This window comes from Merops nubicus, unplaced genomic scaffold (genome assembly GCF_000691845.1).
Source record: "Merops nubicus isolate BGI_N331 unplaced genomic scaffold, ASM69184v1 scaffold5520, whole genome shotgun sequence".
Classification (NCBI taxonomy): domain Eukaryota; kingdom Metazoa; phylum Chordata; class Aves; order Coraciiformes; family Meropidae; genus Merops; species Merops nubicus.
Window position 1 is genome coordinate 1 of NW_008582030.1, and position 12,659 is coordinate 12,659.

Genomic DNA, 12,659 nt, shown 5'->3' on the forward strand with positions numbered 1-12,659 from the left:
GATTCTATGATCCTTGGCTTAGTCTGATGTTCCTTGGAAACAGGGCTCCCTTAGTTAATTTGTGTGTACTTCTAATTTCTTTAATTTTCAAAACCACTGCCTGATTTCAGGCAGCTACAACAGAGAGCAGAAGTCTCAAAAAACATTATCATTTTTAAATCGACTACATTAATGTGTAAAAACTGGAGAATTAAAGCTTAATGAATTAATTTCTGGGGGCAAGAGGAGACAGCAGGTACGGATTAGGAGCAGTCAGATTTTCTTTCCTGGACTTTACTGGTGTGAAGTAACCTGACACTGTGTAAACTTAACAGGAGAAGCTCAATCAGCTGGATAACAGATGCATCTCAGTATTGGCCACCACTTTAGCAGGCATGGACAAAGACAAGAATGTGAGCGCTCTTCAAGCTGGATTACAGTGAGAAAAACATCTCTTTTAAGTGTTGTTTGAATATATGTCTTTTAGAAATCGTGGAAGGAGTGTCTGCACTGGAACAGAACATGTCCCCCTGCACGAGGGGATTCATGTTCTGACTGCAGCTCCACCACTGGGGTGTTCTGTGATGTTGATCAAGTCACTTGGCTTACCTCTGCCTCTGTTCTGGCACTGTGCAGAAAGGAGGTAGTGAGGCTGGCTCACTCTGTGAAGTATTTTGAGTTGCCACAGTGATAAATGCTGTTTAGCACCCAGCAAATGCTTTCTTTTAATTTAGTAAGTAAAAATTAAGATGAAGACAAGTTTAGACTTCGTTTGTGCAGCCAGCAAGGCCTTTCTTCTGGGCCAGGGAGGTGTGTGTGGGTAACCAGGCTGCTCACTCCCATGAGACTGTTCTTTCTGTGGCTTGATGGCTGGAGCTATTGCCCATTTGCAGGAAGCTGCCTATGCAGAGATGAATTTCAGGACAGTGCACTGCCTTTGAAAGTGACACTTCATATTTCTGTAGCTGTGCAGGTGTATTTAAGGGTGATTCAGACATAACAATTATAATACCTGTCTCTGAGCCAGGAAGGGAGGTGCTGGGAATGCAGAACTCCTTCATCTTGTGCTTAGGATCCCTCTGTGTTGTGATACCCTGCAACCCACAGCGTTGTTGGTTGTATTTATTCCTCACTTGCAGCAAGTTGTTGTCAGTGTCTGTGCCCAAGTTTTCTACCTGTTCCAGAACTTGCCTGCACATAGATGACTGTGTGATAAAAATATGCAGTTTCTTTCTTTGTTTTCTGCAGATATTCTGCTAATATGTTGGGATAACATTAGGAAAGCCTGTGTAATTGTTCCATATGCAAAGTACCTGTGCTGCAGCTACATCATGTAGAATTATGCCAGCCTTGCAAAAAAGGAGGTGGGGGAGGAGGAGGGAATTGCAGCTATAACTTGGGAGTACCTCAGTGAGGGAGAATAGGGGTACCTACCTGTTACTGCTGAGATGAGGAAAGCTCTTCAACAGTTACTGTCTCCAGCTCAAGGCCTTGTGTGTGTTTCTTCATCAGACTACTGGTGGAGCAGCGTGTTCCAGGTATTAGAGATGTCTTTATCCTGCAAAACCTGATGAAGTGCATGGGAAGAGATGCTCCAGTCTTTCTGAAAAAGAAATTAGAGGTAAGCTTAGCTGGAGGCTTATTGTCAATACCTCTGTGAAGCCTGTGCTCTTGCATTGTTTGTATGTTGTGTATGGTTCTTTCCAGACACTGAAAGAGAAACTACAAAGAAAAGTTAAATGCATTTCTACATGAATCATAGTCCAGGTATATGTGCTGGGAAAGCTTAAATTTGGAGGCTGGGAGGATCCCACCATGAAAGAAGGTAGAAAACAATGGAGATGGCACAAAAGAAATTGAGGCAGTACAATAGCAGTGCTGTCACCTCTTGTTTGGATTGGCCATGTGGTGTTTCAGAGAAGCACTCACAGGCTGATGCCTGATCCCTTGCTGAGCCTGTGGCTGGAAGATGAGAAGACAGACAGTTAGTCTGTGATGGGGCTGTGTCCAGTAATGGTAGGGGGCTAGGGGAGTGGTGGGAGTGAGAGGCCAGGGAAACCACATAGTTCATGGCCTTACCTTTCTGTGTGGCTGAAAGGTCCCCTGGGAAATACAGCCACTGGGAGCAGGCTGTAGGGTTCATGCCAGGTTGTACTGGGTTTTGTACCCTGATTGAAAGACACTTTTGGAAATCTTTGAAACAGGGCCTGACAGTATTTTCATCACATAGCTGAAGGGCTCTGCAGTCAGAGTTTGTAATAGCATTCAGGAGGAGGTGAGGGAGGATACCACCTGGGCAAGAACAGAACAGTACAGGGGAGTAATGCAATGGCTTAGTTGTGAGTAAATCTCAGGAACTTGGAGAAGGTACCACTTTTTACAAGACAGTGAGAAACTAGCTGAAGGTGTCATGGAATATGGAATTGAGAGCAAAGTAACATTCCCACTTGTTAACTGAAGGGAGACTTTAATTTTCTGAGCCTATGAGGTGCTATTTTTTAATACTGTGTAACTTCTATTGTAGATGCATTTTGTATTTAACCTTTGATATGCATGAGATAAGAATATTGTGTTTTAATAGCCATTATACTTTGTAGTCTCATTTTTATTGTCATTTATCGATCTAATTACTGCTTTGATTAAAGAACTCTCCTTTGTGGCATCAGAGGTGACCTTCTGTGCCTCAGTCCACATTTGTAGCTGGGTGTTTGTATTCAGGATAGCCACTTGGTGTGCTAGTGGATCACTTTGAAGGTTTTCAGCTTCCATGCACATCCAAAGCAGTCATTGGAGTTGTATTAAATAAGTCAGCTGTGGCAGTTACATTTCTGCTGCCTTTTAATGAGTTGGTACATTTACACAGTACCTGGAATGAGCTTTACTGAGACTTCTTTATTTAAAAAAAACATATAAAGGTGAATTGCTGAGCACTTGCATAGTGACATGGCTCTAGAACACTTGATCTGCTGTGATTGCCTATAACTGAGAGTAGTCACTTTATGCTTTTGCTGTTTGTTGCTCCTTTTTCTTTCGTATAAGTCTGAACAGGCTAAGGAATTTGGGAAAGCTTTGGTGAAAATGCCTACACCAGAAAGCAATGATAATATACCTGAAGAATGAAGGATTTAATAAACTCTAATTCACTTTAGATGGCAGTTTTGAAAGACATACATCATCTGACCTTCCCGAATGCACAGCGCCTGTTTTTGGCTCTTGTTGCAATGAATTATTGTTCCTTTCCAATCCTGAATGCCTGCAGTGAAAAGATCCAAGGTAAGAAAAAAAATATGTTTATTAATTATCTCTTTCTTATAACAAATTCTTCCTAATTATTGTCTCATCATGTCTTCTGATTTGCTGTAAAACTCAGGAAACACCTTTGTTTTACAGGATATTGTAGTAACGTGGAGCTGTTTGACAAGCAGCAAGACAGAAAATTACTGATTGATAGTGAAAGCAAATATCTCTTGTCACCTCTGCCCTTCTTAATATTTACCTGAGTTACCTATTTTCCTGTATGCAGAATTTAGGAAAAAGAATTGAACTCTAGCCAGAAAAAATAGATTTCAAATAAACTTCTAAAACAAATCTGAATTGGATATCTTAGGGGATGGATCAGTGGCTAAATGTGATTAGTATGTAATGATTCACAGATAAAATACATATGAATTTGTGCCTAAAAGACCATTAAGATAGAGAAATAGCATTCTTAACAGAAATGAACCAGGAGTGTTCAGGCTGCTTGTACAGCCTTTAGTTGTCCTGGTTGTTCACTTGTGTTAGGACATGATTAATGGTGCACACTGGCTTTTCCCATAGACCTTCACCACACTCACTACACAGCCTAGATGGCATAAGCAGAGTGAGGAGCTATTTTCCTTTTTCCTCATATTTTTGTGCATCTTCTCTGGACTTACATGCTGCACATCATGCAAATGATGCTCTGGAGACAGCAATTTATTTCTGGACAGAAATGACACCTGTGAGAGGCTGGAGATGGAAGAGGAGGGAGGGCCACACTTTGGGGCCCATGGAGCAAAGGAGTTCTACAGCAGTTTCTGGGTCCTGTGCTCTTGCTGGGGCTCTCAAGAAAGTGGCTCTGTCTCTTATATCTGTGGATCTGACAAGAATTGTAATGACTGTGTACTTCATAGGTATTTACTGAGTTAATTTTTTGCAGCAGGAAGGGAGTGACCCAGTGATGATACTAATTTTCTAATTAGTAATGCAAAAGAGAGAGATTAAAGTCAAAAAGTCCAGTAATAGGAGCTGATGTTAGCCTGTTTTCTTAAGAATATCTGGCGTTGCAAATCACTTCATTTGGTGCACAACTCCCATTTGCTTCAATTGTCAGCACTCAGCACTTCAAGAGATGAGGTAACAGTGTTTTATGCTGAGCCTGGAAAATCACTGAGCACAACTCAGAGGAGTTAAATCCAGTTATTTTCCTGCTATCCTCTTGAGCCCTCTGGCAGAGGAAAAGATAAAGTCTAGTTTGGTGGGTGCTGATCCTATTACTCTAATTATGTGCATTTCTCTTGCAGTCACCCTTTTATAACATGTATGCCCCTCATTACAGCAAACAAAGGATGTTCAGGAGGGACCATTATTCTTCGTATGCCCCTCATTACAGCAAACAAAGCAGGATGTTCAGGAGGGACCATTATTCTTCAGTACTTAATCTTTCTCATCTCAGGAGTAGGTCCACCTTTGTGGCAAATGAAGCAGCAGTGCTGTGCAGAGAAGCCTGCTGTCACCTGGCACTCAGTCTGTGTCATCACACTCACATGCCAAGAGGTTACATGATGGTTCTGTGTTTTCCAGTCTGGCTCACACAGATGCTTTGGTGCATGACAGCCTTTGGTGATTTTTTGACACAGATTCATATTTGTGGTTTCTTGCTGTTCTGAAAAACCAAGTGGGAAAAATGCAAATTTCACCACGTGCTAGTATGTGATTGAGCAGCAGCTGTAGATCCTCCTCTGTGTTACTCCCTCAGCTGACGTGGGGGACAGCCCAAGGGCACAAGCACTACTAGAGGGGGTACCCTGAGGGTTTCCATGCTGACTGCAGGGAGGTGCTGAAAATCAAGAATCCTGGAACAGACGATGTTCTGGGAGCACAGGCTTCTCACTTTTCTTAATTTGTTCCCTTTTGCTTATTTATCTCTTTTAGCTTGACCCTGACTCTGGTTTCTTCCACCTCTCAGTTTCTCCATGTGTTTTAGCTCAGCTAACTTTGCTGAGCTGTTCCACAGTTCCTTATCTGATTTTTTTTCCCCCTCCTCCATCCCTGAGTCAAACTGTACCCACAATTTCTCCAACCTACAACTCCCATTGCTTTGTATCACTCGTCCTGTTCTGCCCTTCTGTTGCAGAGAACATCCACGATGCCTCAATCAGGCAGTTAACTCTCATCCTGGAAGCTTGCTACAGTCTCCAGTACCGTAACGTCAAACTGTTCTCAGCATTTGCAGACTATGTTCAGTCTACTGCCTGCCTTTGGGACAAAAAACAGGTGAGTCTGAGACCAAACCATTCATAGTGGTACTAGTAGAATAAGCAGTGCTTTCTCTCTTACCCTTCTTTATGTTTGTGTTTGATCTATGGAGAACAGACTTTTTAGGAATACCAGTCTGATGAAGTCGATATTTTTGACTATACACTCTTCTATTTCTCGATGAATAAAGATAAATTAAATAAAAATGGGTGTCACAGTTTGAAAAATTTGCTTTCATTGAAAATGCCTGTCATGAAATCAGCAGGTATGATCCACTTTACTGGATTTCTTGTCCTTACAAGACTATCTTTTCTTTTAGATTATCCATTTTCTTTCTGCCTTCGAGACACTTGGCTTTCAGCCTAGTGAGCTGATGGGGACTTTTGCTGAGAAGGTGATAGAAGACCCTGAATTCCTCAACTTGAAAAATCTTCTGGTTGTTATGCGAGTGTATTCAAGACTCAACTATGTTCCCAGAGACAAAAAACATCAGTAGGTTTTCATTTCAAATGCTTCATTCATACGTTCTGTAGTCATTATAGAGTAATGTATGGTAACTGGTATTTGATTCAAGTTGTAAAAGAGTTCATAATCCTGTTCTGTTAATCTCTCAGGTAAATTTGCTGTGTCTTTTCATGTTTTTTCTATATAGGAGTTTTTGTCTGTGACTGAAAATTGATACCTTGGTTCTGGTCTGACCAGGCTACTAAATCTGTTGAAATGTAGCTGTACTGTCAAAGAAGAATCAAAAGCTGCATAACAGATGATTATACAAGATACTAGAGGCTTCTAACTTGTGTTTTTGTTTGAAAACTGCATTTTGTATAGCCTTATTTGTGTATTTAGACACTTTTCTTCTGCTTTTGGAAAAGGTTTTTTGAGACTCTTGAGAGCTGCTTGAATAAGTACCTCCCTCAGATTTCCAACACCGACCTGCTGAAGGCAGCGTATTCACTCTGCATCTTAGGATGTCTTCCTCGTCGTGCACTTGATGAGCTGCTGCAGAGGGACAGCAAGGATGAACTTCAGCTCTCAGGTCAGCCCTTATTTTGTCCTCTTCTTGCCTCCATCTGTAATTTGTTGAAATTGTGTTAAGAGTTTAGAATTCAAGACTGCAAACATGAACAATACTAAATTTGAAGTCTTTAAGACAAAGCTAATGCAGAGATGGCAATTTAAGTGACCTGTTTCTGCACTAGGGCATCAGGCTTATTGTCCTGGGCCCCACTGTTGCCCCTGGGCCACAGTTTAATAGCAGGTGTGCAATAGTGAGAGGTGAGTATGAGATTTGTGGAAGTGGCAGAAACGTGTAAGAGCCAGGTGTGCAACCTTCAGTAGGTGTTCTGGCCTTTGTAAAAGCACAGGTAATCTGAACCTTTGTAAACCAACTCTAGTACCTGGAATCATGAGGAAAAGGTTGTATTGACTGCTCTGAGTTACAATGGGGATTTTTGCATGGTTTGTAGTAGGATTTGGTTTCTGCATTACAGTTGTCTCCACACAGTAGAGTAGTTCAGTGTAGAGTAGAACACTGTGCCTTGCTGTTGAGCCTGCTGGGACTGAACCTGAGAGCTGGCAAGCTGTAACTGCTTAGAGTTTGCACAGCTTGGGACTCTTAAAAGTACAGTGTCAGAATTATGGCCAAGTCTGCTATCCCTTCTTTGTTTTATAAGTAGCCTTCTAGTTGTGTGGATTTTATAAATGGTTTTTATGCATGTGCATGCAAATGAAGAACTCTGTGAGCTGATAGCTGGGATGTAATATTTTTTGTACCCTTTTCCAGATGACCTGCACAAAGAGCAGAAGGCAGTGATGCTGCGCTGTGTGAGAGCCTGCATGGAGCTCGACAGCCCTTCCTTCACAACACCTGTATTTGCACCCACTGAGAACTTCTCACTGGTGTCTCTTAACCTCAGGAAGGCTCGAGAGGCTCTGGTAGAACTTCTGGGAGATGAGAGCATGTTCCGGCAGAACGTTCAGCTGCCATATAAATACCACATTGGTATGAGGCCAAATTGCTTCACATTCTTTTTAATGTAGATTTATAATCCCCAAAATAATAAAGTGGTTATCAATTTGCATGCAGCTCAAGTGATTAAAATTGTAACACTCTGAGGATACTCTTAACAAATGATGTTCTTGGTTGGTGAGTCTGGTTTCTAGGATGCTTCTGTTAAAATATTGAAGTCAATTTCCTCAAACTTTACCATTGCTTTTATTTACAAAACTGCTTTGGACTTTTTGTTAAGCATCAGCAGGCAGATGTTCATGGCACATCAATCCCATATGGCCAGCTGCTTTAGAGGGTTGATATGCTAGTACTAAATCACATAAGGAACAAGGCCAAACAGCAGCCTTCTTTTGTTGTTTCTTCTCTGAAGTTCTGGCAAAGGTCTGGGTTCTACTCTCATTTATGTAATGAGACATGACTTGCTTTGACAGGTGATCATTTCATAACATTTGGTTTCTTTCCTATTTTGATACTGCCTTTTTTTTTTTTTTTTTTGCCAGCCACCCAGCTTAACAATTTTTCTTTCTCTATAATAATTTTCTTTCTAAATATTTCTGCTAAGGAATAGGATCACAGGCAAATCTGTACAGGTGTGACAGACTGTGGTAAAGACAAGTTTCTTTGAACTATGATTTCACTCCCAGAAAGTTACAGCTACAGTTTCCAAAAATAAATGTGGGTTGTTTTTTTTTTACTGGAGATGTGCAAGCTATAGCTGTTTATATTGGTTAAGGAGGGAAAAGCCATCAGTAATAGGTAAATTATTAGAGAATAGCAATTAGAAAAACAGCAGTGAGAGTATCTGTTAACTTTTTCAAATGAGCTGTTTCCTTGAAAACATTTCTAGCAATTACTGTTCAAAGGGAAACATCAAGTGTAACCTCTGCAGCTTTAAATGTTTTGTTGTTTTGTTCTCAGATTTTGAAATCAGAATGGATTCAGACACAAAGAAAGTGCTTCCAGTAACAGCAGCAGATGATCAGCCTGACTCAAGTGTTCAAAGGTGCCTTTTTTGACTACATTTTTTTTTTTCTAGCAGGGTAGTTTTATTTGTCTGTATTCCATCCAGTTACTTCTTTGGTTCACTGATTTGCAGAAGCAAAGTAGGTAACTAACTTGTTATTTGTGCTCACCAAACTATATAACAATTGCCATGGCAGTTCAGAGCAACAACTCATCCCGTTCGCTACCTGCTTCTAACAGAGGCCAAAATTTAACATTTCAGAAGAAAAGGGAGGAAATACACAGTAATCTGATGCTTTTATCATTAATATTGCAAGGTTTTGAAGTATGACTGAAATCCCTTCCAAAAAATTCCTACGTCACGGGTTTAAAATTCCAAGTATTTGTGTGTACAATTAAATATTCAGTTATACTCTTTAAGTCTCTAAGATGTGCATCTCAATGGTATGTTATGGCAATGAATTCAGCTGCTGAAATATAATTTGAATTAAAAAGGATCATCATAGCCACATTTTAGGTGATTAATTTCATCTTGTGTAGAAGAATGACCTCTCAGTAACTGAAGTGGGACATAGATCATTTAGGTAGAATTGGGTAATCCTGGTGTGCTGGATCACTGCACAGCAATGTATTTTGTAGAGTTGGCTTTTTGGGAAAAGGAGAGCTAGTGAATTGTGTAACAGACACTTGCCATCAAGATTCCAAAGCCTTCAGCTTTCCTTACCCTTCCAAGCAGGTTTCTGTGGCAGGAAGTAACCAATTCTGAATATTATCAAAGTAAATGCAGAAGCTGTCAGAATAGAACTCTGAATGATCTATTTCCTTCTCCTGTGGGAGAAGTAGAGATCTAGGGCCTTACTTCTGCTGGAGGTATTTGGGTAGATGCTGGTAATTGTGTGAAGCTCATGAAAGAAGAGAGGGTCTAAATTGCTTGAGTCTGGAGACAGGGAAAAGGATAAGAAATTTGTGCAATACTGATATTTTTGCCTACCTGAAAGACAGTTATACATCCTGCAGTGTTAAAGGGCACCAGTGAATCATTGTCTTAGAGGTGCTTAGCCTGCATTTGTACAATGGAGTCTTCCCTACTCTTCTTGGTTGTAGGTTGGCTTTTCTCTTTGTTCCTCTGTCTGCTTTCTGTGTGGGCACAACACACCCCCGGGGGAAGCTGGAAATGAAGAAGAGGCATCTAAATAAACTGGGCTATCATGTGATTCTGGTAAGAAGAGTCTTGTTATTCTGTTTCTGTCCTGTTAGCAGCACAGTGACGAGTATGTTTGCTTGGTAGAACAAGCCTTGTAAGGAGTGGTGAGCCCTCTCCAGAGCTGTAATTTTATATCATCTCTACTTAGAAGGTAGTGGTGGTGTCACTAGGGAGAAAGGACAGAGGAACTCTGAAAGACAAGTAATCACTTACCATTATCAGTGAAATAAATGTAATCACAGATAAAGGAAAAAAAATCAAGTCACTGAATTCCTTTGTACCTAAAAAAACTTTTTTTTTTAATAACCTCAGGCTTATTTTCCTGATTTTTATAGAATGAATGACTTAACTCATTTTCAAAGTACAGCCTTCCTATCAGTGCATGCTTGGTTTGTGGGGCAGGGTGCTTTGCCAAAGACAACAGAACTGAGGTACCCTTTCCTTTTCCTTTCTTCCAGGTCCCCAACAAGAAGTTTCAGGAGATGGAAAAGGAAGATGCAGTTGAGTTTTTAAAAGGAAAAATTTATTCAGAAAATGCTTCCCATTTTTCTGAAGTGACTGTGCAGGATAATAATTAAAATAAACTAACAAATTTTGGGTCTCCTGATCTCTCTTTTTCCTATGTAATTAATGTAAGATTTTAATGGCAAAGTTTTACATGCAGCTGCCTACTCCAAAGAATTACAGATTGAGAAAAGTTTGCAAAATGAACTTTGTCTGCTGATACTGTCCCACTTTTGTAAAGTGGGAGTGGGTTTTCTTGAGTGGAAAAGCTATTTAGTTAACCCAAAAAACACTCTGACGTTTATTGCTGCTACTGTAACAGATTTTGAGACTCCTCACTACAAAACCATCAGTCTGGTGAGTCCTTATAAACAGACTTGCTCTGTGTTCTGATACTAGTGATTCCACAATACTCAGGTTTGTTCATTCTGTGCTGTGGTGCATCTGCACTGGCCTGTTGAGTAGTGGTGAAACTGATTATGTTGGTGGAATCCTAGAAGCTGAGAGCAGGTTCAGGCCTTTGAGCTGAAGGAACAGAGAGAAGTGGTACATCTTAATTCTTGGTACCATTTACTGGTAAGATCCCTTTGTTGTGCTGGAGCTGCTGGAGTACGTGCTAAGAGCATCAGAAAGCTCCAAAGAGATCCGTTTGCCAACAAGGGCTTGCTGGTGTCTGTGGTGTAATCAGATCTTCAGTCAGTTTCGCTGCAGCGTAGCCCCAGCCCGGTGGGGATGAGGGGAACAGCAGCACCTCCTACAGTGCCTGCCTGCTGCCTGGCGGTGGTGCCCTCGCCTCACTCCAGGAGCTACAGGCCTCGTGTTCTTTGTCCTTCCGAGGTGGTGTGGAGGCATGGTTAAGGTATTAAAATGATGAGGTAAAAACCGTAGTACAGTGAGGGATAACAGGAAGAGACCAACGTGTTTGAGAAATAAATAATTCACTGCCCAGCTTCTTGCAGAACGTGTAGATATAATGTAGTGCACATTTATGAAGGAAACTGCAAGCAGAAAGCACTATTGCAGCAGGCTGGCACAGAAAAGCAGAGAGCTGCTCAGCCTTCCAATCTCTGAAGCACAGCACGTGCAAGGGAGCAGATGTGGTGCAACTGTAAAACTTCACCACCAGAGCAGAGTTCACCTTGACTTGATGTGAAGCTTGTTGTGCCCCCTTTTTGGATCTGCCACTTCCAGAAAGCTTTGTCTGGCTGACTGACAAATGTCAGAAATCCTGTGCTGGAGAGCTCTGTAGTGCTCAGAGCTGTGGCTGAGAAAGCCTTTCAAAGCTGAGGTCCTGCAAACCAAGCCAATGCAGTGTCAGCTGTGCCTCTTGCCTGGGCTGGGGAACTGCTTCCTCTGCTTTGTGCTTTTCAGTCAGGTCTGGAGTAGCAGCTATGTGGCTCCCATCTATTTAGGGACAAAACACCAGGCAGGGAAGTCTGCTGTCCTCTTGGCTGTGAGAAGCCTGGAGAGAATTAGCCAGCAGTGGGCACAAAATGGCATAGCATGTTACATTAAATGAGCTGATGGCCTTTTTTCTTCCTTAGTTCAAACACCTGACGAGTAGGTGGAAACTTCAAGCGGTAAGGGAGTCTAGTAGTCAGCCATCATCATCCCCTTGCTTATTAAAATATCTTGCTTTATGGTACCTCCATAATTTACATCATTACTATGTCACCTACAGTGGTTCATTGTTCCAAGCAGTATGTAGCTGCTTGCCAGAGAGGCTCCAGAGCTGTGGGTTTCTTGAATCTTTACATCTGCTACACAGCTACTCTGCTGCAACATCTGAAATAAACCCAGATCTCTCAGATGTCCAGTTCATGTCGTGAGGGAGATCTAATCCCCTGGTTTGTGCATAACAATCTGTATTTAGAAAACCATTCCCCTCTCTTTCCTGAGTTGTGCTTATTAAATTAATGAGAGACTCTCAATGAAGATCAACAATAATTACTTTGCTCCTGTGATTGTGAGTTTTGCCAGTGCATGGATTGCTCGGTGCAAAAGGTGCAAAATCCTCTTTTTTAAGTGAAATGGCTACTAAATAGGTTTTTAGCTGACCTACTGGTGATGCTAACAGAAGATGCAAGCTGCACCTTTCTCTATCATTTCCACAGCCTGCCTGAAGGCTCAAGGACACGTGTTTCTAACCTCTAGTCACACTTGGAACACTTTTTAAGTGCTGTGGCTGGAAATTTTTTCTGAACAAGAAGTGAGGAACCAGGAAGCTGAGTACAGCTTGATGTCATACAGCCCATGGGTGTATCTTATTAATTGATGGAACCCTACATCTGCTGTGGTGTTTGACTTACTAGAGCTATTTCAAGGGTGTAACCAGTCTCTAGCAAGGTTCTCAACGCTGTGTAAAGTGAAAATAGGTAATTTATTAAGCAAACTAAATTGCTGAGGGAGAGGAGGGATTTCAATGATTTGAAGGCTTGTTGAAGAAGAGGAAGTAGAGAGCTTAATTACGTAGATGTGACTTAAAGACAGTGGACTCAG

The 12,659-nt window shown here is 41.4% G+C and overlaps 1 protein-coding gene across 1 annotated transcript; it reads left to right on the forward strand.

The window, feature by feature from the left end:
- Positions 1 to 314: 314 nt before the first annotated feature.
- On the forward strand, positions 315 to 10,234 carry FASTKD2 (FAST kinase domains 2; the record flags this gene model as incomplete). Its single annotated transcript, XM_008936350.1, has 10 exons — positions 315 to 418; positions 1,492 to 1,600; positions 3,129 to 3,252; positions 5,357 to 5,496; positions 5,798 to 5,970; positions 6,351 to 6,514; positions 7,262 to 7,480; positions 8,408 to 8,492; positions 9,557 to 9,671; positions 10,115 to 10,234. Coding segments are annotated over 10 exons (1,353 nt in total), but the record flags the coding sequence as incomplete, so codon positions are not given.
- Between the last annotated feature and the right edge of the window lie 2,425 nt (positions 10,235 to 12,659).